At 39.7% G+C, this 18,603-nt stretch overlaps 1 protein-coding gene across 2 annotated transcripts in view; it reads left to right on the top strand.

Annotated features, from left to right (window-relative positions):
- LOC111849613 (transmembrane protein 238-like) overlaps nucleotides 1-16,666 on the top strand; it is a 42,356-nt gene extending 25,690 nt beyond the window's left edge. Inside the window, exons 4-5 of one of the 2 annotated variants that reach the window (XR_011991756.1) lie at nucleotides 6,735-6,912; nucleotides 16,494-16,666. Coding sequence is in view for 1 of the 2 variants with exons in the window: in XM_023822645.2 (XP_023678413.1) it covers nucleotides 13,506-14,048 (543 nt within the window). In the remaining variant the exon portion in view is untranslated. Of the gene's footprint in view, nucleotides 1-6,734; nucleotides 6,913-13,373; nucleotides 14,056-16,493 lie in introns of those variants that run through there. The other variant, XM_023822645.2, reaches the window with a different exon arrangement.
- The last annotated feature ends 1,937 nt before the right edge of the window (nucleotides 16,667-18,603 follow it).

Raw genomic sequence — 18,603 nt, 5'->3', positions numbered from 1 at the left:
TACAGAAGAAATAGCTTAAGATCTTATATAATGTTCTCTTGGATTTCTTTTGTTATTTTTTTTTTGAGGCACAGTAATCTGACTATACTGTATATCAAAATCAAAATTACCCCCCAGCACCCCCAATGCAGTGATCCAAGCTGTGGCTGACTCCCTCAATGTTTGGCTTCCCATCAACTTTTCCCATATAATACGTCAAGCCAAAAATGTGCATATATTTACCAGGAAGCCTTCAGTGGCACAAAATGTACAGAGAGTATTGTCAGAAAACTCGCATTTACCAAATCAATTTTATCATTTACCAGCAGAAATTAAGTACTATACTAAAATGACAAAGCTAATAAGAAGTGGGGCCACCTTTATCTTCCAAACAGCCAGTTTCATACAGAACACTGTCATACAAAGTCTCAAACTGTATACAGTTTTTAAAAGAAAAAATGCCTTCAGTTCTTTGAGGAATAAAGGAGGTAGAAATCTACACACACTGCATTACAGAACTTCCCATGAAGGCTCGATAGTGTTTACATCTGGTCATTGGGGAGTCAGTGGTCAGCATCTGACTTCATCCTGGTGTTGAATTTGTTTAGCGGTATCTATGGGGACATTATCATCCTGGAATATGAGAACATCATTAGGGCACCATTAGCTGGTCCTGAAAAATGGCCTCATATTCTTTGACCATTATACAACCACATGGACTTTATGACTCCCATGAGATGGTCATACATAGCATTACTGATCCATCACATTGTGCGCTGAAGGCATCCTTCACATTCTCCAAATGAAAATAAGTCCAGATGTATGACAAATATGACTCATTAGACCAGCCACCCTTTTAAGTGTCTATCTGTCCCTGTTAGTGATCTTCAACTTCCAAGTACTCTCCTTTTTTGCCCATTCAGTTTTTCAATGTTTGGCATATGTGTCATGATTTTTGAGACTATTCCCCTTCCACAAATTAAATAATTCTGAAGTATTGTGACCAATGCATCTGCACCAATTGTTTGGCCTCTCGGGACTCTCATTTGATTCAAGCTGCTTTGCATACTTACATATCATCACTTACATATCAATGTCAAACCATACTGATAATTGTCATTCAAACTAATACTAACTCACCATTGTAACTGCGTTTAAATTGCTTCAAAATCAAAGTCTTTTGTTGATCTGGTTTTTCTGTTATTGTACCACCCCCTGTTCTGATCTTACTGATCTAAGATTATTGTCTTTTAAGCCAACGTTTCAAAAGTATGTACATGCCTTAATAGAATGTTTTTTTTTTTTTATCATTGTCAGTGTACTGGTTGCAAATGAAATAATTAATCACTGTATATCCCTTCTTTCTCTTCTATGAGACATGCACAGGCATATACAGGTGGGAGAGAAGTTTGGGGTCACAGTGCAGGGTCAGCTATTTATCATTCACCCCCGGAACAGTTGCAGTTACTCTACTTCATACTCAAGCTGGATAGATAACTGCATGTTATGCTTTATTATTCAGAGCTTAGGAGGTGCAGTGTGTGACGTTAACCACTATCAACGCAATGATCTTTTGTGCCAACATGAAATGGTAAACATTACATATTTGGTACTTTCCAAGAGGAATACTTAATAAATAAATAGGTTTTGAACAACAAAAAAAATCTCTTTAAAACACCTCTTCACTTAACTGTTTCCATCTATCCATCTTCTATCTGCTTGTACAGCATAGTCAGGGTATCGAGGGGCTCTGGAGCCTATTCTGGGAAGCAATGGGCACTGGGGCTGGGAGACCCCCTGGAGAGGAAGTCAGCACATCACAGGACACACATATGCACACATTCATACAGTTCAGGCAAAACAAATATAAAATATATATCACTTCTGGCTATGTTTTCTTCATGATCTGGACACTACGATTTCATTGATTTCATATACTGTGGTGAACACTGAATTAAAATCTGGGCATCTAGTGGCAGTGATGAGGCGATAATTCTGTGATTTAACAGAACAGCACTGGATGTGAGGAACTTGCCCTTCTCATCATGACATAATCTCTGAAAAAAACTGTTGGGTCTCTCATGTTGATCTGACCTACCCTAAAGGGGCACGTAAGGGGAGCAACAGCTTGTAAACACACAAATGTTAGTCAGCACATTTCCCTCTTGCTATGTGCTATTTAGAATGGTGTTGTGCAAAAATACACAGTGTACATACTAATCAATGGTGATGCAGTAACAAGTCATTGAGAGTCAACAGGCAATTTCTGTTTTAACACTCAACCCATGCTCTGTGAGGTCCAGGGAATTAAAATATTTAGAGAAGCCCGCAAGCATCACGGCACAACAGTTTTCTGACCTGTCAAAATGTAATGTTTCTGTCAGATCTTTTTATTCGAGGTTAGTTTTATTTAATAGGATACCAATATAGGCGGTTAAGTGGGATTAACTACTGCCGAGGCATATTTAGATATTGATTTGTGACGGATTGGGAGTCGTTTTTGGAATTTAAAAACAATGTTCACATTCCCAGAATGCAGAGAGACAACTCTGAGGGCAGTAATGGCTGGTCTCCTCTTAAGATTCTGAGCACAGCAGCACATTCCAATTAAAACCAGCACAACAGCCAATTTCTCTAATCCTGAGTAGGCAGTAGTTTATGTAAATGTGAAACCATGTCGTGCTAGCACATCAGAAATGCGTTTCCTTATCTACTAATAAAATGCCATGTGCAGTTTTCATTTAAGGAAAGTCTGTTTGTAGTAAGAACAGCACCTTTGTTTACAAAAAAAAAGCAAAATGGGCTATACTTTTTCAATCTCACTGCATTTCCACCCAGAATATTCTGTTAATATCACCCAACTGTTCCATGGACAAGGGTCTGACCCTTGTGCAAACGTGCTGCATGCTAATAGGCTCTGGGTCTGGAAAAGCAACTTGCGCTTTGTTTCTTTTAGGTAGCATTTGCAATTCCTAAAAGCCCTTTTCTTCATGCTATGCTACCGAGGAGCGCATTGAAATTTTGATTTATTTTGCACTGACGAAGCACTTTCTGCAGATGGCTCTTAAGTCGTCCCTGTTGGAGGAGGGGGAAATGAAAAGGCTGATACAGGGTAACATCTGAGTAGCTGATAAAAGAGTCCAAAAAAGGCCACAAGGGATCTATTTGCATCAACAGCTGACAACCTTCCCAGGTAGTTTTTCTGTCATTGTATGTGGTGCATCTCTCCTGCAAGCAACTATAATCCCAAAAAGAGAGTAATGAGCTCATATTGAATTGAGCAAAATGTGGACAATAAAAGAGGAATAATGTACAATTCTGACAGACTGTAGTGCGAGCTGGCATATAAAGGTGACAATATTTGGTGAAAATCACCCTGTTTTATATTGTGTGATTCATGAAAAGCGTTCTTTAATTATGAGTAAGTGTGTGAGAGGGAAAGTGGGAAACAAAGTATTGTTTGCAGAAGTGGGAGGTTACAGTGCAAACTGCAAGTGGCGGACTATCTCTGCAGAGTGTCTCAAGAGGCTATTTGTTCCTAATCCACTTTTCATGTGGAAGACAACTCCTACTGGCTTTGCGTCACTGGCTGACAACTCATGGATCACAATGCCCTTGCAGCTCATGCATCACTGCCTATATGACACTGTCTTACTGCCAATGCTGAAGATTACCCTAAACGTTTGAACATCACTGTCTGTATCTTGCTGTCCTACTGTCCATGCACCAGTGCATCACAATATCTCTTGCCCATGCTTCACTGCCTACATATCACCCTCCGCCGGTCCATGTACTAGTACACAAAATGACCACCCAATCTTATCACTTGTAACTGTCAGTGCACATCTTATCCTGTGCTGTTTAGGTCTTTGTAGGTCTTCCTGGACTGGAATATCCAAGACTTGACTCTTAAATGAACTTGAATTGGCATACTGGGGTATAAAATAGGCAAGTGTAATAATTAAGAAAGAAAATATAGCAGCATCTAACTATGTATAGCTTTGTTTGTACACCGTTGATATTTAAAGTAGGTCATTTTTGGCTTTTATTTGGTTGTATTGTCATTAACATCAGCTTGGCATGTCAGTGCATCATTTAAGCACTATTGCTTCACACCTCTGGGGCCTGAGTTTGAGGCTCCACCATGGTTCTGTGTGTGGAGTTTGCATGTTCTCCCCATGTTACTGTAGGATTTTCTCCGGGTACTCAGGTTTCTCCTCACAGTCCAAGAACATGCTAAGGTGGATTGGAGTTACCATCTTGCCAGTAGGTGTGTGTGCGTGTGCTCTATGATGGGTTGGTGCTCTAAGATGGGTTGGTGCCCCATCCTGAGTTGTTCCCTGACTTGTGCCCATATGCTCCAGCCCCCTGAGATCCCGAGTAGGACAAATGGCCACAGAAAACAGAGGTTGTTTATATGCTTTGATGAGATCATTGTCAAGTGATGACCACTTAACATTAGAGGATACTTCCAATAAGCTACTGACATCTTGTTTGATGACTAGAACAACAGCACTTCAGTTTGCAAACCTCTCGCCAAGGGTACCTCAGCCATTCCTATTATATATAACTATATATAATGGCGTCATATTTAACTTAGTTACGTCTGATAGCCAGTCGGTGTTTTAAAATGTACCTCTTAATATCGGCCCTATCTAAAAGAAACCTTCACTAAGTATGAGACGATACAAAGTAATCAATTCTTACTTCTTACCTTCCTTAGTTCAATAACTACAGAATTTAACTGAACAGCATACTCCAAAGAATTTGTATTTACTTAAATAAATGTCGGTTTGCTGTATCTTTGGCAAAATTTAAAAGTTGTTTAAAAGGCAAATGTCTTTTGTCTTTTCTGTGTCTCACCTACATCATTTTACGCAAAAAAAGAATTCTGACAGATACTGATGAAACAGTATGACAGAGCAGTGTAACTGAGTAACTGTGTTCTGGTTACAAAACAACTGTGTTTAATTAATCTGCCATTTTTCTTGTCACTTCCACGGCCAATCAGCTTCTCAGTCTACCACACATTCTGGCTCCCCACATATATGAAAGGATTATAACAAGTCATACCAAATGAGCATGCATGTATTTTTCATGAACATTTTCACATTTGTGTTATGTTCTTTCATTTCGAAAACACAGATGCACTATATACTGTGCATTTTTTTCATCCAGCAGAGACGGCACTGATATACCCTGTAGAACCACAATGGGAAACATGTTTTTACTTTACCATTTTTACTTCTGTGAAGTGCCCCTCTAGAGGCTAACCCATGACCTCATATTATTAAAAAAGGAAGAAGGACAAAAGGAGACCTAGGGGAAAAATGAATGTGTAAAAGGGGAAAAAAAAGCTTGTATTAGTAGCAGCATTTTAAATATTTGGGAAACAGTTTTACAAATTTCAGACAAAGTTTGTCTGTGATCAAATGTCTACGGAAGGTACCCCTACACGTCTTGTCTCATCTTTGCGGTGAGAGACAGGCTCAAAGAATGACTGAGTAGTGGATTTTACAAGGATATATCCTACCTGGTCCCACAGTGGAACTACTTTTTGATCCCAGGTTAAACAATTTGGTTTGTTGTATCTTGTATTTGTATGTGAGTATGACACCAGAACTGCAGTCGCTGTCTTTAGTCTGGGCCAGAGGTAACATCTCCTCAGATCTCACAGCAGGAAGCTTACAAGATAGTACAGCTGCTGCCAAGGTACATCAAGTGTGTAGGTGTTAAATAACATAAGTAGCAGAACCTTTGAATTAATTTTGTCAGTCGTTACTAGAAGTCTGTGTTCCAACTGGCTTAAAAACCCTTTAAAGTTTTGCCCTTGTTCGCATGGCAACACTGAATATCGAACCTAGGGATGAGGGTTATTGTGAGGGAAATAAATAACATTTTGTTGCAGTATGAGGGGAAAGATAATTACAATGCTGAATGTCTGGGTTATTAACACACCCTCTGAGTCTCCCCATCTGTTTGCCCTCAAACACTGCACCATGAACAGTCCCAAACCTCAGCTCTTAGCTAGGGAAATGCTGCTCCAATAAAGGCTTTCTGAACCTAAGTCTGAACTGAAACAGCGTTATTATTGGTCCCGAGGGAAACAATTATTCCCGACAATATTCATAATGTAATTTTAATTTTGCCCACCCAGGTCAGAGTTTTACCCTCCAAGTTATTATCACCAGCTTTGTAGGAACACATTTTATGGGATGTGGCTCCCCCGTGTGGTTGGAGTAAAAAACTTCAATGCAATATCATAGAAATTAAAAAAGTAGAACATTCTACCCATTAAAATATTTTGTACAGCAAGTCATATAAAAAATTTTGGAAAGAAATGTAACTGTAAAATATATCATATAATTAGTTTTATACTCTAGCATCCTATCCAGGGTAAACACTGATGCTTTCAGCCCACCATGACAGCCCTTGCTAAGAGGTTATTGTGGCATCCTATCTAATTATAGGCTCCAGACTTAGCATCACCGTTTATTGGATAAATAGGAAAGATGGATGTTTTATTTTCCTTTTGTTTATAATCTTTTTTGTACAATGTGCCAAATATTGTGATTTTTATATACATATATGTATATATTAATAGTTAATAATAATCTTATATATATATATACTCATTAAAGTATTACAGAAGGAATCCCCTAATGAGGTAAAACCGAACAAGAGGGAGTATCTGTTTTGGTCCCACTGAAGTTTTTGTTTTTCTCCCCTCTTTTCCCTCCTTTGTGGACTGGGAGATGGGAGACTGGGAACAGAACCTGCAGCTGGGCGATCATTAGCACAAGAATAGAGCAAGGACCAGCAGGGTGGGACCCAGCGAAATGCCAACAGGATCCCATTCCAGGTCCTCTTGCAGGGCCTCCTCTGGAACACTCTCCACAGATGCTGCCAGAGAACTGGAATCCAGCAGGCTAGGTAGGCACTGGCGAGGCAACTCACAAGGCGGGAAACAGCGAGGCAACTCACAAGGCGGGCACCGGCGAGGCAACAGCTGGGGAGTTGGCATTGGCAAGGCAGCAGCAGGGCCTGGAACAGGCTGAGCACACAACTTCCTCTGGACTGGGGACTGAAGGGGTGGCCTCCTCTGGACTGGGGACTGGAGAGGCGGCGTCTTATGGACTGGGGACTGAAGGGGTGGCCTCCTCTGGACTGGGGACTGGAGAGGCGGCGTCTTATGGACTGGGGACTGGAGAGGCGGCCTCCTCTAAGCTGGGGACTGGAGGGGTGGCCACTTCTGGACTGGGGACTGGAGAGGCGACCTCCCCTGCACTGGGGACTGGAAAGGCGGCCTCCTCTAAGCTGGGGACTGGAGGGGTGGCCTCCTCTGGAATGGGGACTGGAGAGGCAGGCTCCTCTGAGCTGGGGACTGGAGAGGCGGCCTGCCCTGCACTGGGGACTGGAGATGCAGGCTCCTCTGAGCTGGGGACTGGAGAGGCGGCCTGCCCTGGACTTCCCTCTTACACTGCTAGGATTAATCCCTTTCCTGTCCTTGTGTTAATACATTTCAGTTTTTGGTCTTTCTTTACACCTTTTGCTCCTAATTTACCCTGCCTGTGTTTGATTTAGTCATGTTCTGTTTTACATGTTTCCCATCTCTCCTAGACTTTGAATCTGTAGTGTTGTTCATTACCGTCACCTGTGTCTTGTTAATTGGTTATGGTCCACATCTGTCCCTTGTCTAGCCCACATCTCATGTGTATATAAATACCCGGCCTTATTCTGTTCCTTGTATGTGTTCTTGTGTTTACGCCCTGTTTGGTTCTTGTATGTCTTACTTGCCTGTGTTTCCCCAAATGTGTTAAGTGTTAGTGATTGTCTAGTTAGTTGTCATTTTCTACCTACTTGTGTTTAGAACCCCAGTGGTTCCTTTTGTTTCTTGTTTATTTGAGTTCAGCATCATTAAAGTCCCTTGCTTTTTTGAGCCGCAACTTGCATTGTGGCTTCCATCATGCCCCGCCATAATGTGCACAAGGAACAAAAGGTCCACATGAGGTGAAAACAGAGACAGGTGGGGCAGGTAAAAACAAGAGGAGTAAGTCCAAATTGTGTTCATTGGGTTCCCGATTCCTGTCCGCAACATCATTTTTTTTTGTGTGCCAATTCTGCCTAGTACGACTCCTGGCCGCTAATCCCGCCGCGCAGCAGCGTAGCGTGCGTACTACCAGCATACTAGTTCTTTGTTCTTGCGTGTACCCTTAAAATGATGTTGAATAACGATTTACGAACATTTTAAGTTATGAATGCCCGTTCGGAACGTATCTCATTCGTAAGTAGAGGAGCATCTGTAATCTACAGTGAGACGCCTATTATATAAGCATCTCAAATAGAAACTACATAAACAAGGTTATTCCGTGTTTCTGGCAAAGAGATTAGATTAGGGACGGGCAATACTTCTGAAAGTAATAAAAACTTAGGGATGCACAATATGCAAGTTAAACAATATCAGTATTGGTTAAAAATTAAGATATTGGCATCAGTCCATTGTGTCAGTCTTTGCCAATATTTAACGTTTGTTTCAATAATTCAAAATTAACACCACTAGACCTAAAAACACATCATCTGCACTTAGAAAAATTCACAAATTACCTGGCCACAAAATATTTGTAATTCCTTATTACATCTGGCTGGCAGATCGGTCATTCGTTTTCCACAGAATAAAAAACAATGTAAGGTCATTTCACTAGTCTACACCAGTAAAGTCAGCAAATTTCATCGCCAGCGATCATAAGAGTTAATATGCACCTATCTGTAAAGGGTAAACCACAAAATATGTATCTGCAAGCTCACCCCTTCAAACATTTAACCCAACAATCTCCCTTTGAAATATTTTTCTACTCAACAACTGGGCATGACAAGCAGAATTTGTTATACTGTATTTGTGCTCCAGGGCAGGCTGGGGTACCCAACTGGCATTCGGTGCAAAACACAATGTAACTCAGGCCACGTGATTGATCGCCAATCAGCACCCCCACCCGGTCCACAATATCTTTCAAGCGCTTCTAAAATTAGCCTAAAATAAAACTAAATTATGAAGCTATGTAAAAATAAAAACTGAAATACAAATGGTTAAAAACTACAGTAAACTGAAATGAAAATTAAACAAACCTTTAAAATCATATTAAAATAAAAACTAATTTTAATGAATGGAACTATTATGATCTCGGTGCCTTCAATGGCATGGAATCCTGTTCTAACCCTACGTTGCCTGAAAGAGGCACCTGGTGTGGCTTCGTAACCCCGATCGGGATAAGCTGTTAGAAGATGCAAGAAGCCATTATCATGTTAATTACTGTATTGCGAGTCTTCTATAGAAACTGAGAAGTTTCAGGTGCACAAACAAGCAGCTGAATTTCAGTCAACACCTGGATGTGGCCCTTGGAACAATGTGTCTGGCTCAGCTATTAGGGTTCAAGCCAGTGTGGCAGCAGCAGTGCAGTGGATTGCAAGGTGAACACTGCAGGTAAACTGCTGAGGGAGCTGTTGGGGTCACTGGGCACAGAAAAATAAAGCTTTGAGAACACAGTACAGAGCCGCTGAACAGTTCACAAGGGGAAAGGCACTGGAAAGGTAATAGGGAAGGCAGTAAATTTAGGTACGCAAGATCGCATGGAGATACCAGGTGCAACAAAAAAACCAAAAAAAACAGTACACAAAAAAACCAGTACACCACGCATAAAGGGTTTCAAACTGGATATTTAAGGATTGAATTCTGAAGAGGTGGTATGGGCAACTCCTAATCTCTCAGATCTCAGAAAAGTTAAACAAATCAAATTGCTGCTAATAATGTTCAGACTTGGCAAAGTATACCATAATAAATTATCACCTGAGCTTTAGTGAAGACGAATAAGTTGTTTTGGAAATACCAGCGGAGTTTTAGGGCAGCATCACAGTGAAAAGTCAAAGAGTGATTTCTGTTACATGCTGCAAGTGTCGAATCTGTAATAACAGCAAATAGGCACCAGAGGTCAATATTGAGTCTGCATCTAACTGGGCACAGCTGGGTGACTTGTTATAGCAAAGCTTTAATTTGACAAATGCCTGGCAGCCACTCTCTGGCCGCATTCATGCATCTGGACATAAATCAACACTATTAACTGTACACCTAATATCTGTTCACGTGGAGGTCTCTGTATGCATTTACTGTGCAAGGTACCTGTTGTAGTATAATACAATGCAAACCATATGAACCACACCCTGTATTTTATTGCACAATTTATTTGACCAAAGTTACCTTAATATTGCACAAGATATCATTTCAGTCAAATAGACTAAATTATGACTATATCCACATATATTACTTCAGAGGACAGTAATACCCACCAAGATTTGTCAATCTATACTGTAAAGCACGTTACAAAAATTTTGAGGCAAATTACTAGTTTTGGCTTTCAAATTCAGGATAAAAACTTTATGTACTGTATGTGTGAAACAGTAAATGTGCTTTGTATTATGTATTTATAACTGAATTACAGTTATGTGGCTACCACATTTCAGTATATGCCATATATTTACACAGGATTTATGCACAATTTCAAAGACATCCAGACACTCACACCAAGTATCACTATGAAATATATTGTTATCATTACTTTTCATTACAATACAGTATATTTCATAGTACTTACTTTGGTAGTTTATGATTACTAAATTCTGATTTTCATGCTAAACTTTCCGTATTAAGGGGGCTAATTCTTTTAAACCTGACAATCAAAATGACAAGTGATGCAATTAAAGTTTCCAAATGAATTTACAACAGATATTGTCTAACACTTCAGTTGCTCAATTAAACAACAGAAATTTATCACAGAATCCTTGTGATTTGATAATGAAATAATTCTACAGGACATTTCATTAGCACTTACGTAAAAACTATTTACATTCACAGTAGAATGCTAAAATATCACAATGAAGTACTTTCAATGTATCAATGCATTCAAAACACATTCAACATAAAAGTCTAACTACTACTTGTAAATGTGTGATTTGAGTTTTTCCATTAAATTATGTATCATTCCCCGTAATGGCATAACGAGGTACTTTAAGCATATATTCCCAACTGCTAATTTAAAAATAGTACTTTGGAATGTAAGAATCGAACTCTTTCTTTGAATTATATATGACATTGAAATAGTGTTACAATGAAATAGTTTCCAAATTAATTTTAAACTCCTGGTTCAATATAAAAGTAAAACATTGCTTGGGAATGTAAAATTTGTGTGTTCTCAGTAAAATCACGTGACATCCACTGCATAATCCTTGTAACATCACAATAAAGTATAGGTTCAGCTTACAATGCAAACTTTGGGCTCAAAATAAAAGTAGAATCATATACAGCCAACCAGTTGCTAGATCTCAGTATGTAAATATCTGCTGAATGTATTTTCTTAAAATGTTTTAAGATAAACCCATCCTCATAAAGATTCATGCTGATTTCCCTGTTAAATTTACTGAGCGTATGCAAAGGTATTAAAAGTAACTACAACGAATTTACTTTTTTTCTTGTTCCTGAAGCAACTATTTTTGCCCTTCCATTCTTTCCTGGTTTTAATAATGCTGGATTAATGTTCAGTTTGATTCTGTGTTGAGAACAATGGGAACCTTTTATTTGTAATCCAAAGTGGTGGAATACATTCCATTAATGAAATTTACAATTACAGAAAATATGTTTGGCTGTATATATTTAATATATTTTACAGTGTACCAGACCATGGCCATGGCTCTCTGTACTAACCCCGAGTTGTATGTTGTACCCAACGCTGGTCAGTCCTTCAGGTGACATAAGTGGCCACCTGTGCCACCAACTTCTGAGCAGACGCTAATTTGCCAGCCAGTTTGACTTTGCCTTGGATGATGACTAGGGCATTAGATCGGCTTGGTCCGGTACTGGTTGTACCAGCCTTAATGTCTAAGCAGTATTCTTCTAAATAATGCAAAATATAATCTGTTTTGCCCAATTTTCTCTTAAAAAAACCCCACAAGCTCACACACGCCAAGGTTGGAAGCAGAAGTAAGTTTAACATTAAACAAAAGTTTTTGCACAAAATGCAAAAACCAGTTGACTTAAGGCAAAATGTTATGTAAATACACGAAATGTTCCAGGAGCCATGACGAAATTAAGCACTGGAGCAATGGATGGAGGAGGGGTCTCACGCAACGAGAGTGGGGGGGAAGGGGGAGCACGGGGAGGGTCCCTCTCGGTAGAATTTGCCGACCGAGGTGGTGGTCGGTAAATTATTGCAAATTTTGCGTGCTTCACTGTTATGAACAGGGACTCCGGTGCCGAACGGTGGTGGAGGTCCCATGGTGATTTGTGCAGTGCGCCCCCCTGTCGGTGCGCCCAGGTCGAACGCCCCTCTGCCTGCCGCTTCCTCCGCTGCTGACAGGCGCAGACTGGCTAAGTACCGCTGGAAGTAGGGGTGCCGTGGCTGCTTCAACACCTCCTCTGGCTGTTGATGGTACTGCAGTGTCAGTGTACTGCAGGGCAGCGTGGCAGTGCCTAAAGCAAAAGGAAAAAAAAAAACAAGCTTATGTTTCATGTTATCTTGTTGTTAGCTTTTGATAGTTTCTGATGATACAAAAGAACTTCATTAAAATGTATTGGTCTTACCGAATCTCAACACCCTGAGCTCACAGCCCGCTGCTTCCTCTGCCTAGGCTTCTGTTTTCCCAAAGAAATCTAAAATTATAGTTTTACATTTATTTCTTTTTAGTTGTAAAGGCAATAAAACAATAACTATGCATATGTGGCTATTATTATTATTATTATTATTAACACTTAGAGGAGTTAGGAGTACTGAAAGGTGAATTGAAGAAACTTTTCCGACAATGCTAAATATAATTGAAACTGAATTTGTAATCTATTGACATATCTGTGTATGTACAATTGAATACTATACATTTTAATATTAACTACATGTTTTAATTGGAATATCATATAGGCAATGTTTTTATAGTTGACATTTCTCGACAATGTAAACATATGGATTTTCTTATAATGTAATATTTGCTAATAATGCTTAGTTATACGTTTTAAAACAAAATAATTTTTGTCAATTTCAAAACCAAAATAGATAGAGCAGAAGCTGCTCTGCTTCGCTACTAAATTAAAGTTCAAAAGTAAAATAATATGTATTAAATCATTATACGTGTTACATAATTTCTAGTACTTTGCAGAGACGTGATTGTTGGCAGATCATTGTATCTGTATTATAATAAATTGATTCCAAGTGCAGGAAAACGTAAAATTAATTAACTGCAGTATAGTACAATATAACATCAACTGGTACTTTTCACATATCAAAGCCTGCTGTGGCAAGTAGTGCTACTCGTTAGTAGGCGTGTGGATAAAGGGCTCGGCTCTTTAAATATTTAAATTGACACCTACGTCAGAGGAAGGTGATTCTCAAGACAGGTGCTTTTTTCCTCCTAGTAAAGAGGAATGCATGGTCAGACAAACAGGTTAAACTCATTGCTCCTTCCGTTATTTCCGAGCAATCGCCTGCTGCAGGATGGCCGTTAGATGTATCGGGAGGTGCGTGCTCTTATTCTGCCTCGCAATCTGTTTCGACGTTGTCGGATTAGTCGTGCTTCTAATTGGCATTTTTGCGAATTTGCGTCTGAACGGCGTGTTTTACGGGGACTTTCTCATTTTCACCGGCGCCCTCGTCGTTTTCCTGAGTCTGATCTGGTGGATAATGTGGTACACGGGCAACGTGGAGGTGGCCGCTGACGAGCCGGACAGGAGCACGCTGGACAACTTTGCGCAGTGGGCGAGGAAGTTTTCCGAGAGGCTCTCCAAAAGCGGGCTGAAGACGCTGGAAGGCAGGGATAAGTGTATCGGTGGCAAGGAGCCTATGAGCACGCCAGTGCCGGTGCACGTTCCGTCCCGGATTGTATGGGAAACGGCCAGTAGCTCCGGGTATGATAATGAAGGTTATGACAGTAAAAGTGACATCGCGCCGAGTGACAAAACGGTGGAGCTGGGGGTCCTGAAAAACTCCGCAGCGCTGTTAAACAATTCTGCCGAGGATAAAGTGGAGAAATTTCTCTGACACAAAAGTAAGTATTATTCACAGTTCATGGGATTAACCGTAAGTGTTTGTTATTTGAAGTAACCACATATTACATATTTTCAACTAATTAAGGATCGCTGGATTTTCTGTAGTATAATGATGATTTCTGTTGTCTGCTTCATCAAACGAAACTGCATGGGATCAGGAGCATAGCAGATCGGTACCGGGACTGCTGTGATCTCAACCTCATTCCTCCGAATTTTAACTTTCTGGGGGATTTTATTATGCAGTCAAACAGTGATTAAAACTAACCTCATAGAAGATTTAAATAAAACGTAGTAATGTTGGGAATATTAATTATCCTGCATTAGATATGCAGAAGCGTGGAGTTTCTGTTCAGCCATAACAGTAATTTTAAATGACGTCATGTTTCGGTTCATGATCCAGTTCGGCTTGAAAAAAATTATTTGGAGTCACTTAGATGGGAACATGACATCAGTCTTGTGGCACTTAAAAATTTGCCCCCAGCTGGTTCTGTTAGGTGATATATTCAGTTACATTTTAGGGTATCCGTTACTGTGGCAACCATTTATGTTATATGCATTTTAATGAGGCAAATCTACATATTAAGCAAAATACAAATATTTTCTGAGTAACATGGTGGTACCGTGGGTAACATTGTGTTACCTTCCACTTCCCTGGTTTGGAGATAGACTGCTCCCCCTGCTTTCTATGTGGGGTTTGTCTCTTCTCTTGTTGTGTGGCTTTACTCTGGTTCAGGTTCCCCTTTCAGTCCAAAGACATGCAGTTAGGTAAATCAATAAATTGCCCATAGTCTGTGCATGTGTGCATGAAAGCAGGTTGTTTGTGTCCCCCTGCCTTGTACCCTGTGCTCCTTGGGATAGATACAATCCCTGGACCCTATATTAATATTGGAAGATTGATGGCCAGACGGCCATAAATCGTCTTACTAATGTTGGCAAAACTTTTGAGAACTAATGTCGTATATTCCATATTAGGGAAACATGATGGAAATCTATTAACATTTCATAAGACTCATGAAAGATCGGAAGGGTGAAATGTAATATTTATTTTTTCCTACTGTTAGGTTCATTTTGAGGTCCTGAATGATATTTGTGTGTTAGTTGTGATGCCATAGGAAACTTTTCATGTAGTGCACTTGATTGTGCTGCTCTTTGGCAACGCTGTATATAACTTCTGATCAGTGCTTGCTTTCCACTGCAGAACACAAAAGTAACACCACATGGTTTCGAGCCACCACCATAGGTCAACAGTGTTATGCTGCATGATATTTTCGTAAGGGGAAAGCTGACCACACCTATTCTTTCAACTAATTGCCATTCTTTTTATAGAGGGAGGTCACTTTTTTCCAGCCATTGTGGGCTATATTTCTATGTCAATAGTGATTGTCATGGAAACTAGGTGACCTGAGCCCAAAACAAGATTCTCCATTATAAAAAAGTTCCCAATGGCCAGTTCAACATATTGACATAGTTAAGAAACAACATACAGGTAAAACCAGTTAACCACCCAGTAGAAATACACCATGTTTTACCATAAACCAACAAAAGTAGCATATTAAAGAACCTCATCTAAAAAAAAATAATTGCTTTACTGATAATGATGAATATGTGAAATGCATATATAAGTAAATGTTTTGCATATATGGTGTAATTACCAACAGAGCACTTCCTTGGGATTTACAATACAGGATGGAATGATATAACCAGGATCTTGGGGAGAGGCCTTTTAAGCAGCCCGGCAACTCCTTTGGTTTCAGGGTGAAACTATACACCAATCAAATTTAAATATACCTCAACAGCTCTGTTTCTCCTGCATGTAGTGTCTGTCGTAACAACCACTTTTTAAGACTTGTTTTCTGATGTTGCTAGGTTGCATAATTCTTTCCAAGTTACCATGTGCCTCTCAGTGTTTATTTAATAGCTATTTATTTAATAGCTATTTTTTAATATTTAATAGCTATTTTATCTCATATTGCCCTTTGTCTTTGGATAATTAGATCTTGCTGTTGGAACAAATTTTATTGATATTCTATTTAAAAATGTTAGTATTTTTACATTTCATTTATAATAATAATGGATACTTCATAGATGCCCATGGTGAAATTCTCTTTTCACCTCCCCCATCTTGCTCCCTGTAGGTGAGAGCAAGCTGGCTGCAAAGAGCAGCCACTTCACAGGGAGCTGGGGGTTAAGGGCCTTGCTCAAGGACCCACAGATGTGCCGAGTCTGGTCTCAAACTGACGACCTTCTGATCACAAGCACAGAGGCTTAGCCCACTGAGCCGCACGATGCATTTTAGAAATAATATGGTACTGTGTTAAATAAAGTGGTTTGGCCTTTAAGACTAATTTGTGGTTGTTGTTTTTCAGGTTATTCAGAGTTTTCCTGACATATCTGTCCTGGAGTAGCTTTCATTTAAGTCTTTGTTTATGTCTTTCAGACATAGAACCACCAAATGGTCATTTTTGGACAGCGAGCCAGTGGAGAAGACCAGCTGCACATAGTGAATGTGTCTGTAAACTTATGTAAATACCAGTGTACAGAAATCTTATATATTTTTTTGTCTATTTAGAATGATTGTATAAAATAAAGTTATTTTATATTTGGAAAATCCTTCAGTGTGACTCTTGCATTGGAAAACAATCCCACTTTGATTTATATTTTGAATCTTATTCCAGAACTTATTGCAGTTTGTCGGGGGGAGAAAGGGAAAATAAGCGTGTTGCAGTTACGAGTCTTGAGTCAGGAATAATAGCCAGATTCAGTTTATTGGGGCAAAACAAAACTGCTCTCAAACTCAGTTGATACGGCTCCCTTATCACACCCCACCTCTGCTGAACAAAAGCTAGGAAAAAAAACTCCTGCCCCCACCTACGGAAGTCAGACTCAGGAGGTAACAAAGGGTTATTTGATGACCATTTGATGACTGGGTATCTCTTTTCAGTGGTTTCTCAGGATAAGGGCTTGCAGCTGATGTTCAGCAGCAGGTTTTTCCCACCCAATCGTAACATGTGAGTACCTTGTGTAATGCACTAGTTTGCAAAGTAAACTGCTGGTATAAATAACAATCCACCAGAGAGCACTACATTTATGGCAATCAGGAAATGGAACTGGAGTTGGGATTTGAAAAAAACTATAGGAAACAGAATTGGAATTGAATTTGAATTTCAGGGAGATTTAAATTCCAACTCCAGTTCCATTTTCTGATTTGGATTGGAATTGATGAATGCATTCCGGAATGGCCCCAACCCTGGAATTCAGGATGGAAAAAGCAGGTATTAGCCATTGATAGTAATTAGCCAACCCTAGAAAAAACTTAATTTACACTTGTGGACAGATACTGTAGGAATAGCTGCAGCTTTCTCCCAGAAGAATTCAAGATACATTTGCTCAGCTGCTCATTTGGCTCAGTTCACCACAAAGCTCGACTTGCTCAATAACTGCCTGATTACTCTCTAGTACAGGAATGCTCTACTGAAATTGCCACAAATATTCATTGCTGTAAAATGAGTCCATGCCAGCCATATGTGCCTCAGCATTCTACATTTTAATTAATTCTTTCCAAACTTTGTTGTGTCCGGGCAGATTTTTGCTCTGCTCAGGGTTGGTACATTGTAGTTTTGAAAAATGAAAACAGTACTTCAATAATTTTCATTGACATATATTATGTAAAGCTGCTGTTTCACATCATCAACAATGTCAAAAACAAAACTACTACTGGCCCAAAAGATTCATCCTAATTCATCTGGAAAGAGATGTGACTTTACTCCCTTCCACCACCCCCATGGTGATGGTTTCATTCTGAAACCATCACTTATAACTTGATCAGCCATGGTATGGAGAAAGCAACAATGGGAATCTTTATTTAAGTGGATTGAAAAAACTTCAACCTGACGCATTTCTGATTTGAATGCACCATTATGCACAACCCCAAAGCATAATAGATCTACCCCAGTTGAGAAGATGTTCTTCTCCTCAAATGCTTCTTTTTTTAAAAAAAAATAAAAATCCTTTAGTGATTGCAGCCAGAGGGTTACATTTTAATTGCATCAGACCACAGCACCTGATCTGGCTTATATAAATGTTGTGTTGCATACTTCAGATGTAGCTATTTGTGATGAGATCATAGGTAAGATTTCCGTCTGATGAGTGTTCCATGCAGACCATGTTTGTGCAAGCACACTGGACTGATGCACTCCTACTCCTGTGTCAGATAAATCTTCCAGCAGGTCCTTTGCAGTAATGTGGGAGTTTTGCTTTACATTCGGACCAGTCTTCAAGCAGTTGTATCAGAATTTGGTGATCAGTGGTCATTGTTGAAACACCACAGCACACAACAATGAAATGTGTCCTCTGCATTTAACCCATATGTGACATTGTGACATAGCAGGGGGCAGCTAATTCAGTGCCCGGTGAGCAGTGCTTGGGGCCAGTACCTTGCTGGTCAGGGATTTGAACCATCAATCTTTCAATTACAAGTGCGCTTCCCTAACCATTAAGATTTTCTTAGTCTTCCAAAGCTTGCATTGACTTCAGCAGTTCATCTTAGC

Source organism: Paramormyrops kingsleyae, chromosome 5 (assembly GCF_048594095.1).
Source record: "Paramormyrops kingsleyae isolate MSU_618 chromosome 5, PKINGS_0.4, whole genome shotgun sequence".
Lineage (NCBI taxonomy): Eukaryota > Metazoa > Chordata > Actinopteri > Osteoglossiformes > Mormyridae > Paramormyrops > Paramormyrops kingsleyae.
Note: the sequence above shows the minus strand (reverse complement) of the source record. Positions and strands in the feature narration are given on the sequence as shown.